At 50.7% G+C, this 19,070-nt stretch overlaps 1 protein-coding gene across 2 annotated transcripts in view; it reads right to left on the reverse strand.

The window, feature by feature from the left end:
• Positions 1-19,070, reverse strand: part of EFCAB6 (EF-hand calcium binding domain 6) — a 248,861-nt gene that overhangs the window by 31,226 nt on the left and 198,565 nt on the right. For both annotated transcript variants that reach the window (XM_023257575.2, XM_023257574.2), the window contains 2 exons: positions 14,916-15,108; positions 11,415-11,606 (listed from right to left, as the gene is read on the reverse strand). In XM_023257575.2, the coding sequence (XP_023113343.2) occupies positions 11,415-11,606; positions 14,916-15,108 (385 nt within the window). The remainder of the gene's footprint in view (positions 1-11,414; positions 11,607-14,915; positions 15,109-19,070) is intronic.

Below are 19,070 nucleotides of genomic sequence, written 5' to 3' on the forward strand. Positions count from 1 at the left end.
AAAGATAAAACGTTAAAAAATGCAGATGAGCAGGGGTGCCTGGGTGGTGCAGTCGGTTAAGCGTCCGACTTCAGCCAGGTCACGATCTCGCGGTCCGTGGGTTCGAGCCCCGCGTCGGGCTCTGGGCTGATGGCTCAGAGCCTGGAGCCTGTTTCCGATTCTGTGTCTCCCTCTCTCTCGGCCCCTCCCCCATTCATGCTCGGTCTCTCTCTGTCCCAAAAATAAATAAAAAACGTTGAAAAAATGCAGATGAGCATAAAGTGGAAGCTCTTTGCGCAAGCGCACTGCTGTAGACCCTTACCACTGTATCGTGAACCAGACGCTTGCCACTCTGAGAGCCCTCCAACCCCCCCCCCCCGAGGGTGGACTCTCGTCCACTAGGAGGTCTCGAGATCTGAGTGACCAGCGAATTGGTGTCCATGACCCAGTGCGCCGTTTGCGGAAGTGGGGGAGTGACAGTAGGGTTCCAGGCATAACCCAGGTTTCATGGCGCCATGACCACTGCCTAGACCTGAGATCTCTTTCCATGCAAGAATTCCTTCTGGGCAATGAGTAATGGTCGGTCTAAAGGTTCCCAGAACTTCCTTTGGAAAGGCTGTAACCAAGACATGCTTCCAGTCAACTGAACCAAGGTACTGAGACCCAGTTCCGGAGGCCACCTTTCAATGCGCCTCCATCATGCAGGTGCTGGGCTAGGGTGTTATGGAAGTTCCTCCAATCCTTGAATCGCCCCCTGAGGCAGCCATGGTTCTCCCTGTTGTTTAGACAAAGGAAGAGGGGCTGAGCTTTGAGGGGTGAGGACTCCCCTGCGGTTGGACCCCAGGCTACTCCCCTCAACCGACAATAGAGCTCGAGATGGTCTGATGTCAGGGCTACGCTCCTCCCACGCAGCATGACTACAGCCGCCTACCACACGCATGAGAATGTAAGTACCTACCAGTCATAAGGACGTGACAACTCATACATAGGACGAGGACCTACCCACTGTGTATCGCGCGCTGGCCCAGGCACTGGGAACAGAGGCCTGGATGGCAGGCTGACCCCCTGCCCTGGAGGAGCGGAAGCTTTTGCAGATGGCTGGGGGAGCCAAGCGGGGAAGGGAGACCCACCCTGACAGCCCCGCCCTGGGCCTGCCTCCCTGAGCCCTTCCCTCTCTGGCCTCACCCCCACTGCTCTTGCCCTCTCCCCTCACCCCAACCCACGCGAGTCATGCCCACAGTGAGGAGCCGTCCCCACGCGGGTCTCTACACGCGCGGGTGCCCACCCGGGAAGCCCCATCTCCCAACATCCCGGCTTGGCACAAGCTCATCAAAGCTGCTGGCTCTCCTCTTTGCCCTGATGATGCAGGGCAAGTCCTCCCTCCTCTGGTTCCAAGCTCACTTCCATCAGACAGCTCAACACTCACAAAGGATCTCTCCAAGATGCCTCTGCAAACACCCAATTCACAAACCCTTCGCCAGTGTGAAATTGCCATAAAATCCAGGGAAATAAAGGAAACATTTGAGCCACCCCTTCAACCCTTTAATGAGTCAATAAACTCATGGCTGAAGTCGTTTATGAAACTATTAAAATAAATTCTTCCACTCAAATAAATCCCACACCATATAATCACATCATTACTAAACATTAAACATTAAACACACACTCACTGAAGGAGGAGAGAATAAAAAAAGAATAGCGAATGCAAACATTTGGGGTTTGCTGTGCTCGGCACCAGGCAAAGCTCTTTCCTCATTAACCCACTAATCCAAGTAACAGTCCCACAGGGTGGACGTGAGGACGGGTCCCATCTGACGGGAGGACTCTGAGAGCACGAGCCTGCTGGCTCTTCACTTCTAGCCGTGTGACCGGGAATGGATGCCTTGACCTCTCTGTACCTCAGTTTCCTCAACTGCAAAATAGGGATAATGATAGTGCCCGCACCTCCAAAGGCTGCTGTCAGGAGGTTGGCTGAGTTAATTTACGTACAGGCTTAGACCAGCGCCTGCCCAATGTGTACATCCGTTGGGATGCTGGAGTCTGACTGTGGGCAACAAGATGGTGTTGGTAACTGTCCAGGTACCATCATTAGGGGGGTGGGCGACTTGCTCCTTCCTCTTAATCTCTCAGCACGGACCATCCAAATTCAGGCCTCAGTAGAAGTCAAGAGATGGAACTTTCCAGTCTGTATGCCAGTGGTCACAGCTATTTCTGCCAGAGCAGGAGACACTCGGAGGGAAGTGGGAGTATGTCTACCTGTCTTCCCGTCTGCCCGGCCCCCAAGACGGGCCCAGTGCCTGGCACACATTCTCATCCACATTTGATGAATGTTGGAAGCTCAGATTCTTGGGGAGCCCGGGTGGCTCAGTCAGTTAAGTGTCTGACTCTTGATTTAGGCTCAGGTCATGATCTCATGGTTTGTCAGTTTGAGCCCTGGGTCGGGCTCTGAGCCGACAGAGCAGAGCCTGCTTGGGATTTTCTCTCTCTCTCTCTCTTCTCAAAATAAGTAAGTAAACTTAAAAAAATATTTAAAAAAAAAAAAAAAAAGAAAGTTAAGATTCTTCCAGGAGAATACTGCATCTGAGCCAGAACATAAATAGCTCACCTACAAGTTAGACACCAAGGCATATGACAATAAACAAGACACCAGCCCTAGCCGTATTCTGGATTTTCTCTGCAAGACTTATTTGGGACAATGACTTCTTGGGTTGATTCCTGGCTTCCTGATACACTCATGACCTTGTACAGCCAACGGTACAGCACAACTCTGGTCCTTAATTGACCACAAATTATAATTAACTTAGACTGTCCTGGCTCCAGAGGGATCAATGAATGGGGACCTGCCTGGCCCGGCCACGCCACAGTCCATTTATTTTGAACATCTAGGTAGCATCTCACTGAGGCTAGGAATCAAGAAAGGATGCCAACGCGTATTGGAGAGGGCGTGCTTGTGAGAGTGTTTGGAGAATGCCAGAGTGAGTGACAGACACAGGGTGCAGCGTCGGAGGAGCTGGGACACGGAGGTGGACGAAAGCCCGTCCCCGCCCACCCCCTCCCACCAAGCACGGAATGTTTGGGTTTGAGAAAATTCACTCACTCAGATTCATAGTAACTACTTGAGTAGACATTCAACGTGGATATGCTTTCTTGCAAACCCTGTTGACTGGACAGGGTCACCTCCCTGTCTGCCTGAAACGACCGTGTTTGAGAAGGGATCCCTCAGATGGAGAAGTGGTGGGCGGGCAACGTGACCTCCCTGCACAGGTGGAAGCCAGCCTGTTGCGGCCCCCTTCACATTTCTGCCAGGGGCATCAGAAACCAGGCTACGCTCCCTTTGGCGGCAGCCCCTGTCCTGCCTCCAGGGCGTCCTCACTGGCAGCTGCTAGGGCAGCGGGCGCCCGGCCCCTAATCATTCCTCGGAGGTGGCTCCAGGCGCAGGTGGGACCTGGGATGCGCGGCACAGGAGCTGTAACCGAGCCGATCTGGGAGAGTTTTTAACCTTGAAAGAATGACCTTGCCCAGGCTAAGTGGCAGCCACGTAGGTTTACCAGGTTGTGCACCGAATTATTCATCTTCTGGGACGACGGTATTTTCATTCTGCGGCTTTTATCGCTACGGTTGGCTTCAAGCGGGCTGTCTGTATTGTGCAAATGCTGGGTCAGCGCTAGGACCAGTGCAGACGCTGATGCCCAGAGGGAGCAGACATTTGGTCGTGCCAAGGTGCCGGCAGTGACCACCAGCAAGGTAGCCGGCTCACCCAGCCCAAAGAGCCAGAGCGGGGAGGTGGAAGTGTCCTGTCTGCCTGACTCCCACGGGGAGCCACCCAACGCCTGGAGGCCCCGCCGGGCAGCTGCTGCCAATATCCAAGGCTATGGGTGACAATACTCCTCTTTCTCACTTTAGGCACAGTCAGCCCAAGAGCCCTTCCCCCTGGCCAGTCACCAGGGCCACCCCACGCGTCCAAGTCGGCCTGCGCTGTCCCTCACAACCTGCCACGTCCTCAGTGGTCTCCAAGACAGTAGGTAGTAAATGTTGGCTAGCAAGTGGAGAGTGAGTGAAGTTTAGGGGAAATGTTTAAGAAAATCATGGAAATCATATCAAGAGGACTTCGCCTTTCTTGCCATCGGGAGCAAGAGTAAATAACAGTAATGATACATCTTAATAATTTACTTAATTTATCCCCGACAATCTTAGCACTGTTTCCTGAAAAGGGAACTCCTCATTCTTTATCCATTCATTAAAAATACATGGACACCATTATATTTACAATAAAAAGAAAGATAAATCCAAGTAACGCTGTTAGCAACTAACATAAATACAATGTTCATAAAAGATTACAAACATTTTGATGTGCTTTACGGTTCCTTCTTCGGCTAAAAACGACAGGCTTAAATTCTCTCTCGGAAAAACCCGTCTTCAGATTATTTAACATCTCGCCGAATGACTTTAAAGACCATGTATTATCAACACAAAGTATGGGAGGATCTCATTGGCTCTCCGTGGGCTCCCATGTGACAAAATAATTACTCTGCATTAAATAAGGATGCGTTTTGTTTAAAAATTCCATTATTTCCATGGTAATAAAGTAGAGAGATTTTATATGGGTTTCTGGTATGTCTTTTAAAAATCCTATTTCTGCTCTGAGCGATATTTTTCTATTCACGGAAGATACTGAAAGTGCACTTTAAGACTTAAAAGAAATGTTAAGCGGGGACGATTTTCTAAAAACAAGGTGATACTCTCTATTTTGCACGTAGCGTTTTGAATGTAAAATGTTTTTTCCCAGAAGTGAAAAAGAGCTATTTGCAGAGGATGGAAATTCAGATAATGTTTTCACCCAGTCTGTGGGAATCGTGTGAAAAAGGTACCGACACCATGGCTCAGTACTTGTCTTTTTTCTTCTTTTGAACTAAGCCACCGGGTAGCATTTCGGTTTCAGTACTCCGTCCCCCCTTCCTTCATGCCACACTGGTTCGTGCTTCTCGTCTTGAATCGGGGTGTGACGGTTTGGCAGGAGGGAGGAGGCATGCAAAGACGGGGGCCCCTCTGTGTTCCCCCGGCTCACAAGTCTCTGGGCCCCCAGGAAACCCTGCGTGTGGCTCTCGGAGCCGAGCGTGGTGCGCAAGAATGACGCGCCGCCCCGGAGGCCCCGCCCGGGCTGGGGCGTGTTGATCCGCCCTGGCCCGAGGCCCGTGACCCGCGCTTTGAGAAGTGCTGTCTGACTTTGGCGGTGCGTAATGAGGCGGCAGAAGGAGCACGGAGGAGACGCTGCGCCATGCCAGAGTTGCATACTAGGATCTGAAAATAATGCGGCATCTGTTCTGAAAAGCGCTCGGATGATTTTCACATGTCGTGTGTGACAGGCATACGAGACAGGAGATCAATAGAAGTTTCGGAGGACAGATTTAGCAGGGTATCCAATATAAGAAACGGGTTGTGAGTAGGTGTAAAATTCTCGTCTCTACTCTCCGCATACTTTCAATCTCTCCGAGGCCTTACAAAGCGTGTTGAAAAGTTGTTCCTTTTCCAAGAACGGATTCGGTTTGGCGAGGGATTATTCAGGGTGAACCTCCTTTGCAGGGAGCGGTACCGGCTGTCTTAATTACATTTTGGTAATCTGCTTTTAATTACTCGTCTCCCATGTGTCCCCTAGAGGGGAGGGATGACTGGTATCATAAGTAATGAGCTTGAGGACGATGCGTTAACTATTCCCATTATTTGTTACTTCTTTTCCTTCTATTAAAAATGCCAGCCCGGGATTGAACTTTAGAAAGAGGCTCGGCTCTCCCACAGCCTCCTCCCCGTTGCAGCCACCTGACTAAGCTAACTCACGCCCTTGCTCAGAGGTCTCAGTGATCTCAAAGGGACTGAACTCCGGGGCAGAGAACAAAGGGCAGGGGTGGCCCCTGCCCCTCCCGCCCTCTGCAGAGAAACAGGAAGAAGGAAAAGCCCCACATTGCTTGCTCTGACTCGAACCGCCTATGGTCGCCGCACATCGAGGCCACACACCCTGCCTTCGTGCGGGGCTTTGAGCCTACAGGTCCCTTGATCTGCTTGTTCTCCTGGTCGACGCGCCTCTGCCCAAGTTCGGGCTTCTCAACAACGCCAGGAACAGCGGGAGGAGGGCTGTGCAGGGGTCCGGGCGCGGGCGTCTCCGTGTCCCCAGCCCCGGCCACTTCCGGCCCAGCACGCTCACTCCCGTCCCTGAGCACGTTTCGCATCATCACTTATCTCGCACTTCATCCGGAAACCTCTCCGCGAGAACATTCGGCAAAGTGTTTTCGGAGGCGAGGGAGACTCTGGGAAGGAAAATCGGGCACAACTAACGTCCGCGAAGCAAGCTGGCCACATTGGAAGCTTCACCCTCGGTCCGGGAATTCCCGAGTGGACAGAGATGCTCATGGTGACCTGTGAGGGAGGACGGCTGTGGCCGCACTGAGGCTTGAGCCCTGCCTCCCCTGCTGGCGGGCCGGCTGCCCCCTGGCACTGGGCTGTTGGGAGGGCTCAAGGCGGTCAGGCACTACGCCGCTGGAAGGGTTTGGGCTCATACTCCTAAGTGCTCAATGGAGGCACGCTATCGCACTAGAATGCCGAGCACTGGAGGCACCTGCAGGACCAACGCCAGGGGGTCGGCCAAGTCCGTCAGGACACCTGTCCCAGCAGACCCCTCCTCCCTTCTTCCTCCCCCTAGAGGCCAGAAAGCTGCGGCTGTTCCTGCCTCTCATTCCTTCACGGAGCATGGATCAGTGAAGCCTGTCTGTTCCACTTTCCAAATGTTTCTAGAACGGAGCCACGCCAGCAGCATCCCTCCTGGGGTCGTGAGCCTCCCGCCTCGCTCTGGTCCTTGGCCCCACTGTCTCTTCTCCAGACAGCAACCACAGTGAGTTTTCTGACTTTCTAACCGACGCTCCTCTGCCCCAGGTCAGCGCACTCCTCCAGCCGCCGCTTCCGTCTGTCGCTTACAGTCAAAGCATTACAGCCTGCACCCTGACCCCAGGCGACAAGGCCGCCTGCCCCATCCCTCCCTGGCTGTATTTCCTCTCTCACGCCCAGGGAAGACACGCCGCAAGCTGATGGGACACCTTCCTGCCGAGTCCTTGAACTAGCTGTGTCCCCTAACACCCCTCCCCTAGAGGTCACCTCCTCTAGACTCTTCAGACCTGCCCTCCTTCTGTCCCGCTTTATTTTCCTCGGCAGCATGTTCTGGAATCTGACGTAGGATACATTTCTCATTTCTCATCTCCCCATCTCACAAGCCCCTGGAAGGCGGGGACCGCGTCAGTCTGGGTCACTGCCGGCCCAGCACCAGCTGATCGCCGGCATGTAGGAAACGTTGGCGGATGGAGGAGTGAGTGAGTCCACATCGTGGGGGGGCACGTGTCAAAGGAAATCCAGGTTCTGGAGAAAAATCAATAGCCTGGAAGATGCCAGTGACACCACAGTAAGTGAAATGGCAGTTCTGGGGGAGACGGTGCGGGGCAGCGAGAAGTTGGGAGGTGGAATGAGAAAGCGAGGCCTTACCTCTCGTACCCACAGTCCCGAAAAATGCCCAGGAGGGTTGTTTTAAGAAATCCAAGGGTGACCGAGAGGGGAGAAGGTATGCCGCAGGAACAAGTCTCAGTGACTGCTCTTGGGGGGCAGAGGGGTGAAGAGTTGATCCAGTAATCTCTGCTTTTAACGCTCTCGCCACCGTTCAATTTCCTCTCCACGGGGCATAGATTACTTCGATACAAATACAAAACGATTGTTGAAAAAGAGCCTCTTAAGAGCTGAGAAAATCCGCCAACAACCCCCAAGTCAGCAGCATACGCGCGCTGTCCTACACATACCCCCAAAGGATACTCGCACAGAAAACAGGATTGGAAGTAAATACACCAAAATGTTAACAGTGGTTGTCCCTAGGGATAACTTTAATTCTCTCCTTCAAAATTACCAGAATATTCCAGATCGTGTAAAATGGGGCATAAATGACTTCTACAGATATTAGCTTAGGCCACATCAAATTGTCAGTATTCGGTCACTTCTGGCTCTAAAAACGGCGATTTCATGGGATTCCGCCCAATAGAAAAAATTACTTTAAAAAGTACGGGGCTGCTCTCGAGACCAATAAAAATATTCTTATCTTTTGACTTCAGTTATTTATTTCTTTGGATTCTTTTCTCTAGGAAAGAATCCAAAACGCAGATATAGATTTACATATGAAGTGTTCATGGCGGAGTAACTTACAATGGCAAAAGCTGGAAAAAAAATCTAGACGCTTAAAAAGCGGGGAGTAGAGGCACCCAGGCCAGGGGCGCCTGGGTGGCTCAGTCGGTTGAGCGTCCGACTTCAGCTCAGGTCATGATCTCACACTCCGTGAGTTCGAGCCCCGCGTCAGGCTCTGTGCTGACAGCTCAGAGTCTGGAGCCTGTTTCAGATTCTGTGTCTCCCTCTCTCTGACCCTCCCCCGTTCATGCTCTGTCTCTCTCTGTCTCAAAAATAAATAAACATTAAAAAAAAAATTTAAAAAAAAGTGGGGAGTAGATGGAGTGCTACAAAGGCGTTTTGGCCCATGTTTGGAAAACCTTCCAGAGACGTGGTGCAATTTAACCTGAAGGAGAAAAGAAACAAGATCCACGATCACATAGCCAGTGTCACCTCCATTCTGTAAAACAAAGCAGCATATCTGCACGCTGTGCTCACGGCAGCATTATTCGTAACCGCTAAGACGTGGAAGCAACCACTGATAGATGAACGGATAAGCAAAACCTGGCGTATCCCTACAGTGGACTATTTTTAGACTTAAAAAGGCAGGAAATTCGGACACAGGCTACAACACGCATGAACCTCGGGGACACTATGCTGAGCCGAAATAAGCTAGCCACAGAAAGACAAATACCGTATGGTTCCACCTCTACGAGCGGTCAAAATCACAGCGACGCAAAGCTGAGCGGTGGTCACCAATGGCTGGGGCGAAGGGGTTGGGGGGTTAATTAGTGTCTCGTTTCGGTTTTGCAAGATGAAAAGAGTTCTGGAGGGGGTGGTGGTGATGGTTGCACAGCCGTGTGTATGGATCTTAATACCACTCAACTGTGCACGTAACAACGATTAAGATGGTAAGTTTTACGGTAAGAGTGTTTGGTCACGATAAAAGGACTAGGGAAAAGATGCATTAAGAAGGCAGGGTGGGGGGGAGATCTCCAAGGCAGTGTGGCACATCGAGAGAATGTCTGCTCCGGAGCTGAACCTGCCTGGTCTCCTCTGCTAGTTGACCCGGCGGGAGTCTGACTTCCGGAGAGCTTCGCTGGGATAAGAGCCTGGTGAGACCATGTGGGGAGAACGGCCCAGCACACGGTGGGGGTTGTTCTCGCCAACACGGCATCAGCGTGGGGTTTCGAGCCCCGTTTTCTTTTTTGCACTTTCCTGGGTCTGCCAGGATTCCCACAGTGAATATCTCAAGTCAGGGGAAAAAAGTGTACTCGTTAAAAATAGTGAGCGTCACCATAAACAGAGAGAGAAGACGAGTCACACGCCAGGAGGAGGTATTTGCTGCTCACGTACCAACAAAGGACAGGAACCCTTCTCAGATAATGAAACCTGAATGGCTCATAACACAAGAAAACACGCAGGCTTACTGATATTCAGATGGGCAGGAATGAAAACATCTGCCAATAACCCAGGACTCCCGGAGACCTGGAGCGTTCGCAGCTCTCACCCAAGGCTGGTGGGAGCGTGCACTGATCAGTGCAGCCACAGCGGCGGCCCCTGGGATGCTGCCCATGCACGTGCCCTCCGATCCCACGCAGGGTAACTCCGAGCGTCACCAGGGGACCGACGCAGGAGGCTGGCTGGTGCTCTGCTTGTAATGGAGAAAACTGTAAACAGCCTACACGGTCATTAGCGGGAGGCTGATAACCGAACAGGGTGCGTCCATTTAACAGAATGGATTCATTTGATGGATTCATTTTATGGCAGCCTAATAAGGGAATGCACTAAGACCAAAGGGATAACACGGCTAAGTCCTGAACGCATGAGAGCAAACAAAAAAAAGTAAGCGCAGAAAACAGTATTCGATGGAGTACCACTGGCATGCAGTTTGAAAACGTGCAACCCGACAGCATCCATTGCTTAGGGATGTCCGTCTAAACGGCAACGAGGAAAGAAGTCACAGCCCACACGGGAGACACGGCACAGCATCGAGGGGCCTGGAGCTGGGAGAGACCTCTTGCTCACAGACCAGCTCTGCCACCTGCCATCAGGGGGCCTGTGTGCAAATTAATGTCTCTGTGCCCTAGGGTCCCCATCTATAAAAAGGGACATTAATAGCACATGCCAAGTATTGGTATTAAAGGACTGGGCGGGTTCATGTATGTAAAGGACCAGGAAGAGTGGCCCTCGGAAGGCACTGTGTAGCGTTTGGTGTCGTTAGCATTACAAAGAACCTCAGACCTTAAAAATGTTCACGCTGTCTGCTCTAGTATGTGAATGTCCAAGGGTCCGCCCTGGATCAGTGATCAAGGATTTGTGAACGTAGGTGTTCGTCACACATAAGAGCATGTGCCATTGGAAATGACGAAGGTATCCGGCTGCAGAGGGACAGTTCAATATACGGCAGGACAGGCCCCCTGTGATTTGACCACTGCATTAGTTGTGGATGGCTCACGTGTTTATTTTCATCTCTCCTTCCATGCAGGCGGGGACCATGCCACTCTGTTCCCTCTGTTCCCTCTGTTCCCTCTCAGCACGGAATGGCGATCAGAGAAATCCGTGTTGGCTGAAACCGGACTGTGATTGTTGCTAAGGATTCGGGTCCATTTACGGTTAGAGATCAAGAAACAGCCTCAGGGTAAATACCTGGTGCGGCCAGAAATGCAGTCTGGGGGGAGGAGCAAGAGCCCTGCAGTCAGTCACACACCCTCCTCCCGGGAGCCCTCCCTGACTTTCCCAGCAATCTCTCCTCCTGCTGATCATGTCTCTGTTAAAGCCCACCCTCTCCACGCTCATCTCTAGCCCAGATTTGGCTGATACACGCCCCAGGGACCGGCACATAGGGTGTCCTCAACAAACATCTCCCAAGTGAGACCCGGTTCCCTCACTTCCGGCTCCGGGCCCGACACACGGTGGGCCTCACTTCTGTGGACACCAGGTCATCTTCAGGGATCTAAGATTCCGGAGAATTCTGAAGCAACCAGACAAAAGCAAGCTCCCAAAGTTCTTTGAAAACAGAACAAAAGAAAACCAAACCAAAACAAAATAAAAAGGTTTTCCATAAAGTATACACACTTACCTTTTAACACTCTATGTAGAATTTATACCAAAGTTTCATTCGGAGTTAGCTAATTACATGAGGTGATTGACCTTTTACTTGATGCGATTTTAATCAATTACCTGTTTGGCAAAAACTACTTTTAACCCGGTCTCAAAGAGAGGTGCTCAGGTAATGCCAACATCCTTACCTCTTCGGAGAAAGAGTCGAAGTTCTGGAGAAAATATTTCCAATTTATATGGGGGCTTAGATGAATTTTTAGTTTTCTCAAAAAATAATGATACTGGTTATCTGTGAGTTTGTGACAGAAATCCTTAAGAACTTGTCCAAAATCTGAAGCCTTTACAAACCCAGTGTCCTCTTTATCCAATGCAGAAAATGCCTACAGAGAGAGAGAGAGAGAGAGAGAGAGAGAGAGAGAGAGAGAGAGAGCGCGAGAGAGAAGGCAGATGTTACCATCCAGTGAATATTTAAAAAATATTTTTTTTATGTATTACTTTTCTGACTGCGAGTGAAGTCAAGTGTATTCGAGTCCCCCATAAGTCCTACCTTACTGATCAAAGGCACCATGACTAAAACACTGAGACAGGTAAAGGAAGCATGGGCCTGGTGTGAGAGCTTCTGTGCTGCAGGGAAGGGTCGCTTCACTGGCCCCCCACCGTGTGGCTATGGAGAGGCAGGGGAGTGAGGAGCCCTGGCCCCTTTCCCATAGGGCTTTGAAGCCACCCGAGCTCCAAGGAGGCCTGCTTGGCAGAGGAGGAGAGAGGCTCTGGGGGGGGGGGGGGGGGACAACATGCCCAAAGTGACTGTCACAGGGGGTTCAGATGCAATCCTGCCACAGTAGGGGTGGGGTGGGGGTCTCAAGGTGCAGCCTGATGCAGCCTGATTGAGAAGTGGCCGGGAGGAGCAGTTAAGGGACCGCCCCATCCCCACTCCCACCCTGAGGCTTATACTGGGAGGCTGCTGCCCTTTCTGCGACCCAGGGCCAGTGCCCGTGTGGCCTCGGCTCATGGGTGGATCCCCGTGGCCACGAGCCGGTGTCGGAGGGGCGGGGGTGGGGGGCGGCCAGGGCCAGCCCAGCCGTACTCCAGTCAAACTGAAAAAGTGCAAAAACGTGCTATAAAAAGAAAGCACATTTTTTTTCCATCTGTCGGAACAAAATCATTCATTTTTATTGCACTAGGAAATCTGTATCAAGCGGTGGGTTAGGATCTTTTTTTTTTTTTTTTTAAAGTGAGAACTGAATGTGCGTGCAGACCCCAAACCACATTCCCTGCTGGTTAATTCTCATTCAGGTCTAATTAAGCCCATCCCATCCGTCCGTGGGGGTGGTGATATGTGTGCAACCAAATTAACCTTAAAATACCGTCTAGCGTCAAGTTTTTATTTAGCGTGTGGTAACGGGACAAAGCCGTGGGTGGTGGAAAAACCCGGGACACCCCCCTCCGCCCCACCTCTGCTCAGAAGTGGACTTTGAATTCCACCTCTGCTTTCCTACCATGAGATCTTAACCTCCATGACCTTAGCTTCTGTGGTAGGAAAAGACAGACTTTGCAACTCACATTGTTGTTTTATATGGCCCGCAAACAGCTGTACGTGTACTGGACACATAGTTGATCTCAACAAATGTGGAGAATGACCATAAAAATGAGCCCAGTCAGCTGAGCATCTGGGTTACGTGGACGTTAGAAGGCAGTGCGCTGAGGGGCGCCTGGGTGGCTCAGTCGGTTAAGCGTCCGACTTCGGCTCAGGTCATGATCTCGCGGTTCGTGAGTTCGAGCTCCAGGTCGGGCTCTGTGCTGACAGCTCGGAGCCTGGAACCTGCTTCGGATTCTGTGTCTCCTCTCTCTCTCTGCCCCACCCCCTGCTTGCACCCTGTCTCTGTCTCTACCTCTCAAAAATAAATAAACATTAACCAAAAGACAGAAGGCAGTGTGCTGGGCAATCCATAAACTCTATAGAAATATAAGTTATTGTGATGTCGTTTCAGAAACAAGATGCATCTGAGACACATCTCCAGTGATATGCAAAGACGCACAAACGTGCCCGGTATCCTCGCTGATGGCTGTCCTCAGACCTCGCCATTCCTTCTGTGCCTCGCTGCCCCAGATGCCCTCTCTCCCTTCCATCTGCCGCTCTCTTGGCCCGACCTCACTCTCTTGCTTAAAACATCACTGCCTAAGGACTGTTTCTCAGAGGTGAGAGTCATGGTTCCCCCTAGAGGTTCCACGAACTTCAGTTTGAGAAACATCCTGATGGATGTTAATAGTGCCACTTTACGTCAGAAAGAGGCAAAACCATCCTGCAAATGGACTTGTTTGGTCTGGAGAGTGCTTTAAAAACCTGAAATATGTCCTGACATTTAGAAACCAGGAGGTTTCAGAGTGTCTCATGAAAAATGGAAAGCTCTAGCAAAGTGGGGCCAGTTTTCAGCTCAGCAACAGTCGGCTGAGACTGAGGAGAAGCTGTCCTTTCAACAGGGCTGGGTCTCCAGCCTGCGGCGGCCACTGCCTGGGCCCCTTCGTCGTCTCTATGACCCTCGTCCCGGTGGACATCCGTGTTCGCAATGCTCATGGGGTGACCGCTGGGCCCAGCGCCATCTCGCACACGGGCGCCGGAAGGTGCGTAGAAGATGGCCTGTGTGCTTTCCAGATGACCCACGTGTTCAGACTAACTTTTATCTTTGCAGAATCAGTAAAATAAAGACATAAAAACCTTAAATCCTCACAGAGAACTCCTAGATGTGAAAAATGTCTGCTCACCAGCACAAAGGTCAAGTTGGCTGACATTCTAGAACTTTCACAGGCTGGCTGCGTGGCACTTGCCTTTCTCCTTCTCTCTAGTCCCTTATGCTTGGACCCCAGAGCCCACCTTGCCGCCATAGCCTAGGGGATTATTCACTCGGGGGATTTAGTGAGCATGGTCCTACGTTTTTGACAGTGTCTGAAGGACAGTCTTGTTCTGATTGTGTCCAGCGTGGCCCCGGCTGCTTTGACCCTTCGATCTCATTAAACTGCGAGGCCTGCCCTCTGCAGACAGCATTTTCTCTTCTTGCTGCTGCTGTAGGGGAAATGGAGGTATGGACCAGTCTCGGGGACCGCCGCCCCACCACGGGCACGGCCACAGCACTGTTTTCCAAGGACTCCAGCACGGGCCACAGCATCATCCCTACACGCTCTGCAGTGTCATACAGATGTCAGCGGTCAAGTGTCTGTCACTGTACTTGGGGGAGCACCTTGCACATCGCCTGGCTCCCGGTGTCCTTCCCGATGAGTCTTTGTGCCACAGCCGGGCCCCGGGCAACCTCTCCAAGGCCACCTGGTGCTATGGGCCCGGTGCTCACGGGACACACTGGGCCTGCCCTCCCCTGGGGACCTCTGTGCTCTGCCCTCTCTGCCCAGAGCCCCTTGCCCTTGCAGACACAGCACCTGCTAAACACTGAGCACTCCTACCCCAGAGAGCACACGCTGGGCACAATCCTGGCAGCTCCTTGTAGAGCAAACACGGGTACACACGTGCTCAAAGGCACCAGCTGATCTTGCCTGACCCATCTGAGTTCTGACACCCCACGAGAGTGAAGAGAGGGGCGGGGGGCCGGGAGGAGGGGAGGGCTGACAGCAGCTCTTCGTGAATTCACATGAGCACCGGGACTTCAGTTTCTAAAGTAAAACTACGTTTCGCTCTGTCATACCGTTGACAAAGCCGCATTGGAGGAGTCGACAACTTCCTGGATACTCTTCACAACCTCCGCCGGGTCTAGTGTCGCAAAAGTGAGGGGCGCGCCCTCTTTGTCTCTTGGCGGAGGTCTTGTTGGCTCGCTGTTCTCCACCGCCTTCAAGAAGTCAAGGTAATTGAAGGAGTTATCGTGCCAGCGGATTCCCCAGCTTGTCCCCAAAGAAAGAAAGGAATATATTAATTACAAAAAGCAACCCCACCGCTTATTCATTCAACAAAGAGCTGCTGAGCACAGAACAGGAATAACGTTAGGACGCTGTTCCCTGGCCCGGAGGTGCCCACCTGCCAGTCAGCCATGAGAGCAGACGGGCACACACCGACACCGCAATGTGACGGAGCGAGGTGAGGGCTGCGGGGGCCACAGACTTAAAGCCTGGACGGCGGGGCTCACAGCTTGAGACGGCGGAAGAAGGGAAAAGGAGGCCCAGCTTAGGAACCTGATGCGCTGACTGGGGCAAACTAAGATGCCTCCGCAGAGACGAGGGGGGGCAGGGCAGTGATACGGGCAGATACACCCGACAGTGGCAGCAGGGGCGGTCAGGAAATAAGACTGGAGGGTGTGCGGGCTCAGGACTGCGGTCATCGAGACCTCGGCTCATGAGGGCTGGACTGAGAAATGGTTGGCGGAGGTGGAAAAAAAGAGAAACATGTCAAACAAAGGCAGTGGAAAGGGCACGAGGAACTGAGTAAAATGTATGTCAAGTTCTTTTTCAAGACTGGTCGGAACTGAGTGGTCAAGCTGAAAGCACTCAGGGGACAGTTTCACAAAATCTACACAGCTTAGTATTTTCTCAGATAGAAATTCTGAGCGCATGTCTCAATGAGGACAGCCATGTGGAGACTCCTCCCTGCCCTCCACTCTGACACAGAAGAAAATACCTTTACATTCGAGAAGAAAACACGGCGAGAGAAAACCCCAGTTTCATGAGAACATAGATCCTATTTAAAGATGTAAACTGATGCAAAATAAAGTTTAATTGCATTCAAAGTTCACATTTTTTGGTCACTTAAACTCTCTGGGGACTGCTGGCACTTTAACACCTTTCTTTCAGTGGGATGGAGTCCACTTCAGAGAAGAACAGTGTGGAATGTTGGTAAGCCAGAGAGAGAAGTTTCTAGTGACTCAGATATCTGCTTCTAAAGAAAATGAGCCAAGAGCTGTGCTTTTCCAACCCACAGCTGCAGAGCGGCCTTCCACAGGCCCCGCGTCGCTGGCTCCTATGACGGAGACATGGGGGAAAAGGCTAATCAACTCTATTTCATCAGCAGGATAAATTGCCAACTTGGTATTAAAATTTAGTAATAAAATCAAATGCATATGCTAATCGCAGTATTATTTAGAAAAGTCTATTTTGGATCCAGAAATGAATAATCTACATATAATTACAAATAACAGAGATGTTTATCATCAAGAGGTCTTTGAGAAGAAACAAGCAATTGAGCGATGGATCCTTATTAAGGTTTCAATTTGTAAAAAAAAAGTTGATCACCCCCATTGAAAGGTGGACTACAGAAATTCCACAGTCTTTTTGTTGTTATTTATAAAAGTACCAAGCCTAACTATATTTTAACAAGACTCTCTTACAATCATTTAGTTAATTATTTATCTGGTGCTGTTTTTCTATGATTTATTCATTGAATGCATATGAATCCTTGTTCAGCTGGAAATACATTTAGTGAGAGGAGATCCTGTTTAAGGAAGAAGAGAATGTATAGGCATATTTGAGGATGAAATGATTCTTCTTCCGTTACACACACACACACACACACACACACATACACACACACACACTGCATTGAACTTCTCTCAGCTCAAACACAATTGAGTAATGGTTTCAACATTTTAAGGAAAAAATATTTTCTCCTTAGGATTCTATGCTCAGACAGGCCAGCAATCTGTGTGAAGGAGATTAAATAATTTTTTTCAGACAAAGAACTCAGAAAATTTATTTCTTGTCTGCCCTTTCTTAGAAAGTTACTTCAGGAAGTAGTCCAACAAAACAAGGATGGAAATCAAGAAATAAAAAGGTGGGGGGGGGCGCGCCTGGGTGGCTCAGTGGGTTAAGCGTCTGACTTCAGCTCGGGTCATGATCTCGTGATTCGTGAGTTTGAGCCTCACGTTGGGCTGTATGCTGACAGCTCAGAGCCTGGACCCTGCTTTGGATTCTGTGTCTCCCTCTCTCTCTGCCCCTCCCCTTCTCAAGCCCTGTCTGTCTGTCTGTCTCTCTCTCAAAAATAAGTAAACATTTAAAATAAATAAATAAATAAATAAATAAATAAATAAATAAATAAATAAAAAGGTATGTGATACAAGAAACAGGAATGGGATCCAACCTCGCTGGGGAATGGTAGGGACAGACCTGGGACAGGACAATGTGGGGGCCCGGCTCCAGAGTGGAGGGTACCAAGGAACACCTGTGAGAACTGTAAGTGGGGTGGAGTGTTGGGGAAAGCGGAAGGGTGACAACGTTCAATTTCAACTGAGCCCCGGGTTCCTAGAACACAGCTCATTACGTTCCTGGAAACAGCTTACACAAAGAACCACCTTCCCCCATGTGACCTAGAAAAGACGCATGGGTACCCAGGTTGGCCTACAACAAGGTGGACACGGAGGCTCCGGGATGGTGCCGCCGGGAGGAAAGCTAATATTCATTCGTTCTGTGGGCACTGAACACATAATCATAATTGTGAAATGCCGGTCAACGGTTTTTGAGTTTTAGAATCAACCTGTGAACCAAGCACAGAAGGCCTGGTTGTGGCTGCAGGATAGAAGGTTAAGCCGAACTTCCTTTTCCCCAAATTAAAACCGCGCCTGACAAAAGACGGGACATGGAAGAATCAGAGAGGGACAGTGGTAGAAAGAGGAGGGGAGGCTGGCATGCGCAGAAACGGGAGGTAAGAAAAAAGTCGAACAGACTGAAAGCCAACAGCTTTCCTTTGTCCCCCAAGAAAACTGAGGTCACAGGGCAAAACGTCTCCCCCAAATCTGGAGGGATCCGGGAAAATACAGAGAATGACAGCTAAGATCTGCTTTCCTAGACTGAAAGCCTTTGGAGCCGGAGGCTGGAAGGAACACTTAAAAGACACCGCGGAAAACCGGTGGGGACCGTGAATGGACAGTATGCAGGCAAGAGACTCACGGGGGCCCCTCTCCAGCTAGAAGTAGGCATCAATGTGGGGTTAAAAACAGAAGGACCAGATGCTCCCCATCCCTCATCCTCAGGGAAACGCAGATCAAAACCACCATGGGATGTCACCTCACACCCGTCGGCATGGCTAAAATCAGTAACACAGGAAACCACGGGCGTCAGCAAGGACGTGGAGAAACGGGAAGCCTCGGGCACTGTTGGTGGGAGCGCACGTTGGTGCCACCACTGTGGAAACTGGCATGGAGCTTCCTCAAAAAGTTACCAATAGACCCAGCCCACAATACGGTAATCACACTGGGTATTTACCCCCAAGATACAAAGACACGCATTCAGTGGGATCCATGCACACAGATGTTCATAGCAGCGTTATCGACAAGAGCCAAATTATGGAAGCAGCCCAAGTGCCCGTCAACAGGCGAATGGATAAAGGACAGGTGGTGCGTGCACACAATGGAATATTACTCAGCCGTCACAGAGAATGAACTCTCGCCACTGGCAAAGACATAGATGGGACTAGAGACTACAACGCTAAGTGACAGGAGGCAGAGAGAGAAAGACAAATGCCGTATGATTTCACTCATAAGTGGAATTTAGGAAACAAGACAAATGAGCAGAGGGAAAAAAAAAAGAGAGAGAAAACAAACCAAGAAACAAACTCTTAACTATGGAGAGCACAATGCTGGTTACCAGAGGGGAGGTGGAGGGGGGATGGGGGATACTTACCGTGATGAACAAAATAAAGAGAAGGAAAACAAGAAAACAATTTTGTCATATAAAAAGGAAAAGAAAACTAGAAGGACTGGTTAAAAGTGTGTGCAGGAAGCACTTGGGCCCCATGTCCCTCCCCAAATTCCAAGCGTCTGGGTACCTGTGCCCCTCCCCCAGCACTCGCAAGGGGGGCTCTAGGATTCGTGCTCTCTGGAGTCAGTGTTTCTCAACTGAAAAGCATGCGTCCCTAGTGC

Source organism: Felis catus, chromosome B4 (assembly GCF_018350175.1).
Source record: "Felis catus isolate Fca126 chromosome B4, F.catus_Fca126_mat1.0, whole genome shotgun sequence".
NCBI classification, from domain to species: Eukaryota; Metazoa; Chordata; class Mammalia; order Carnivora; family Felidae; genus Felis; species Felis catus.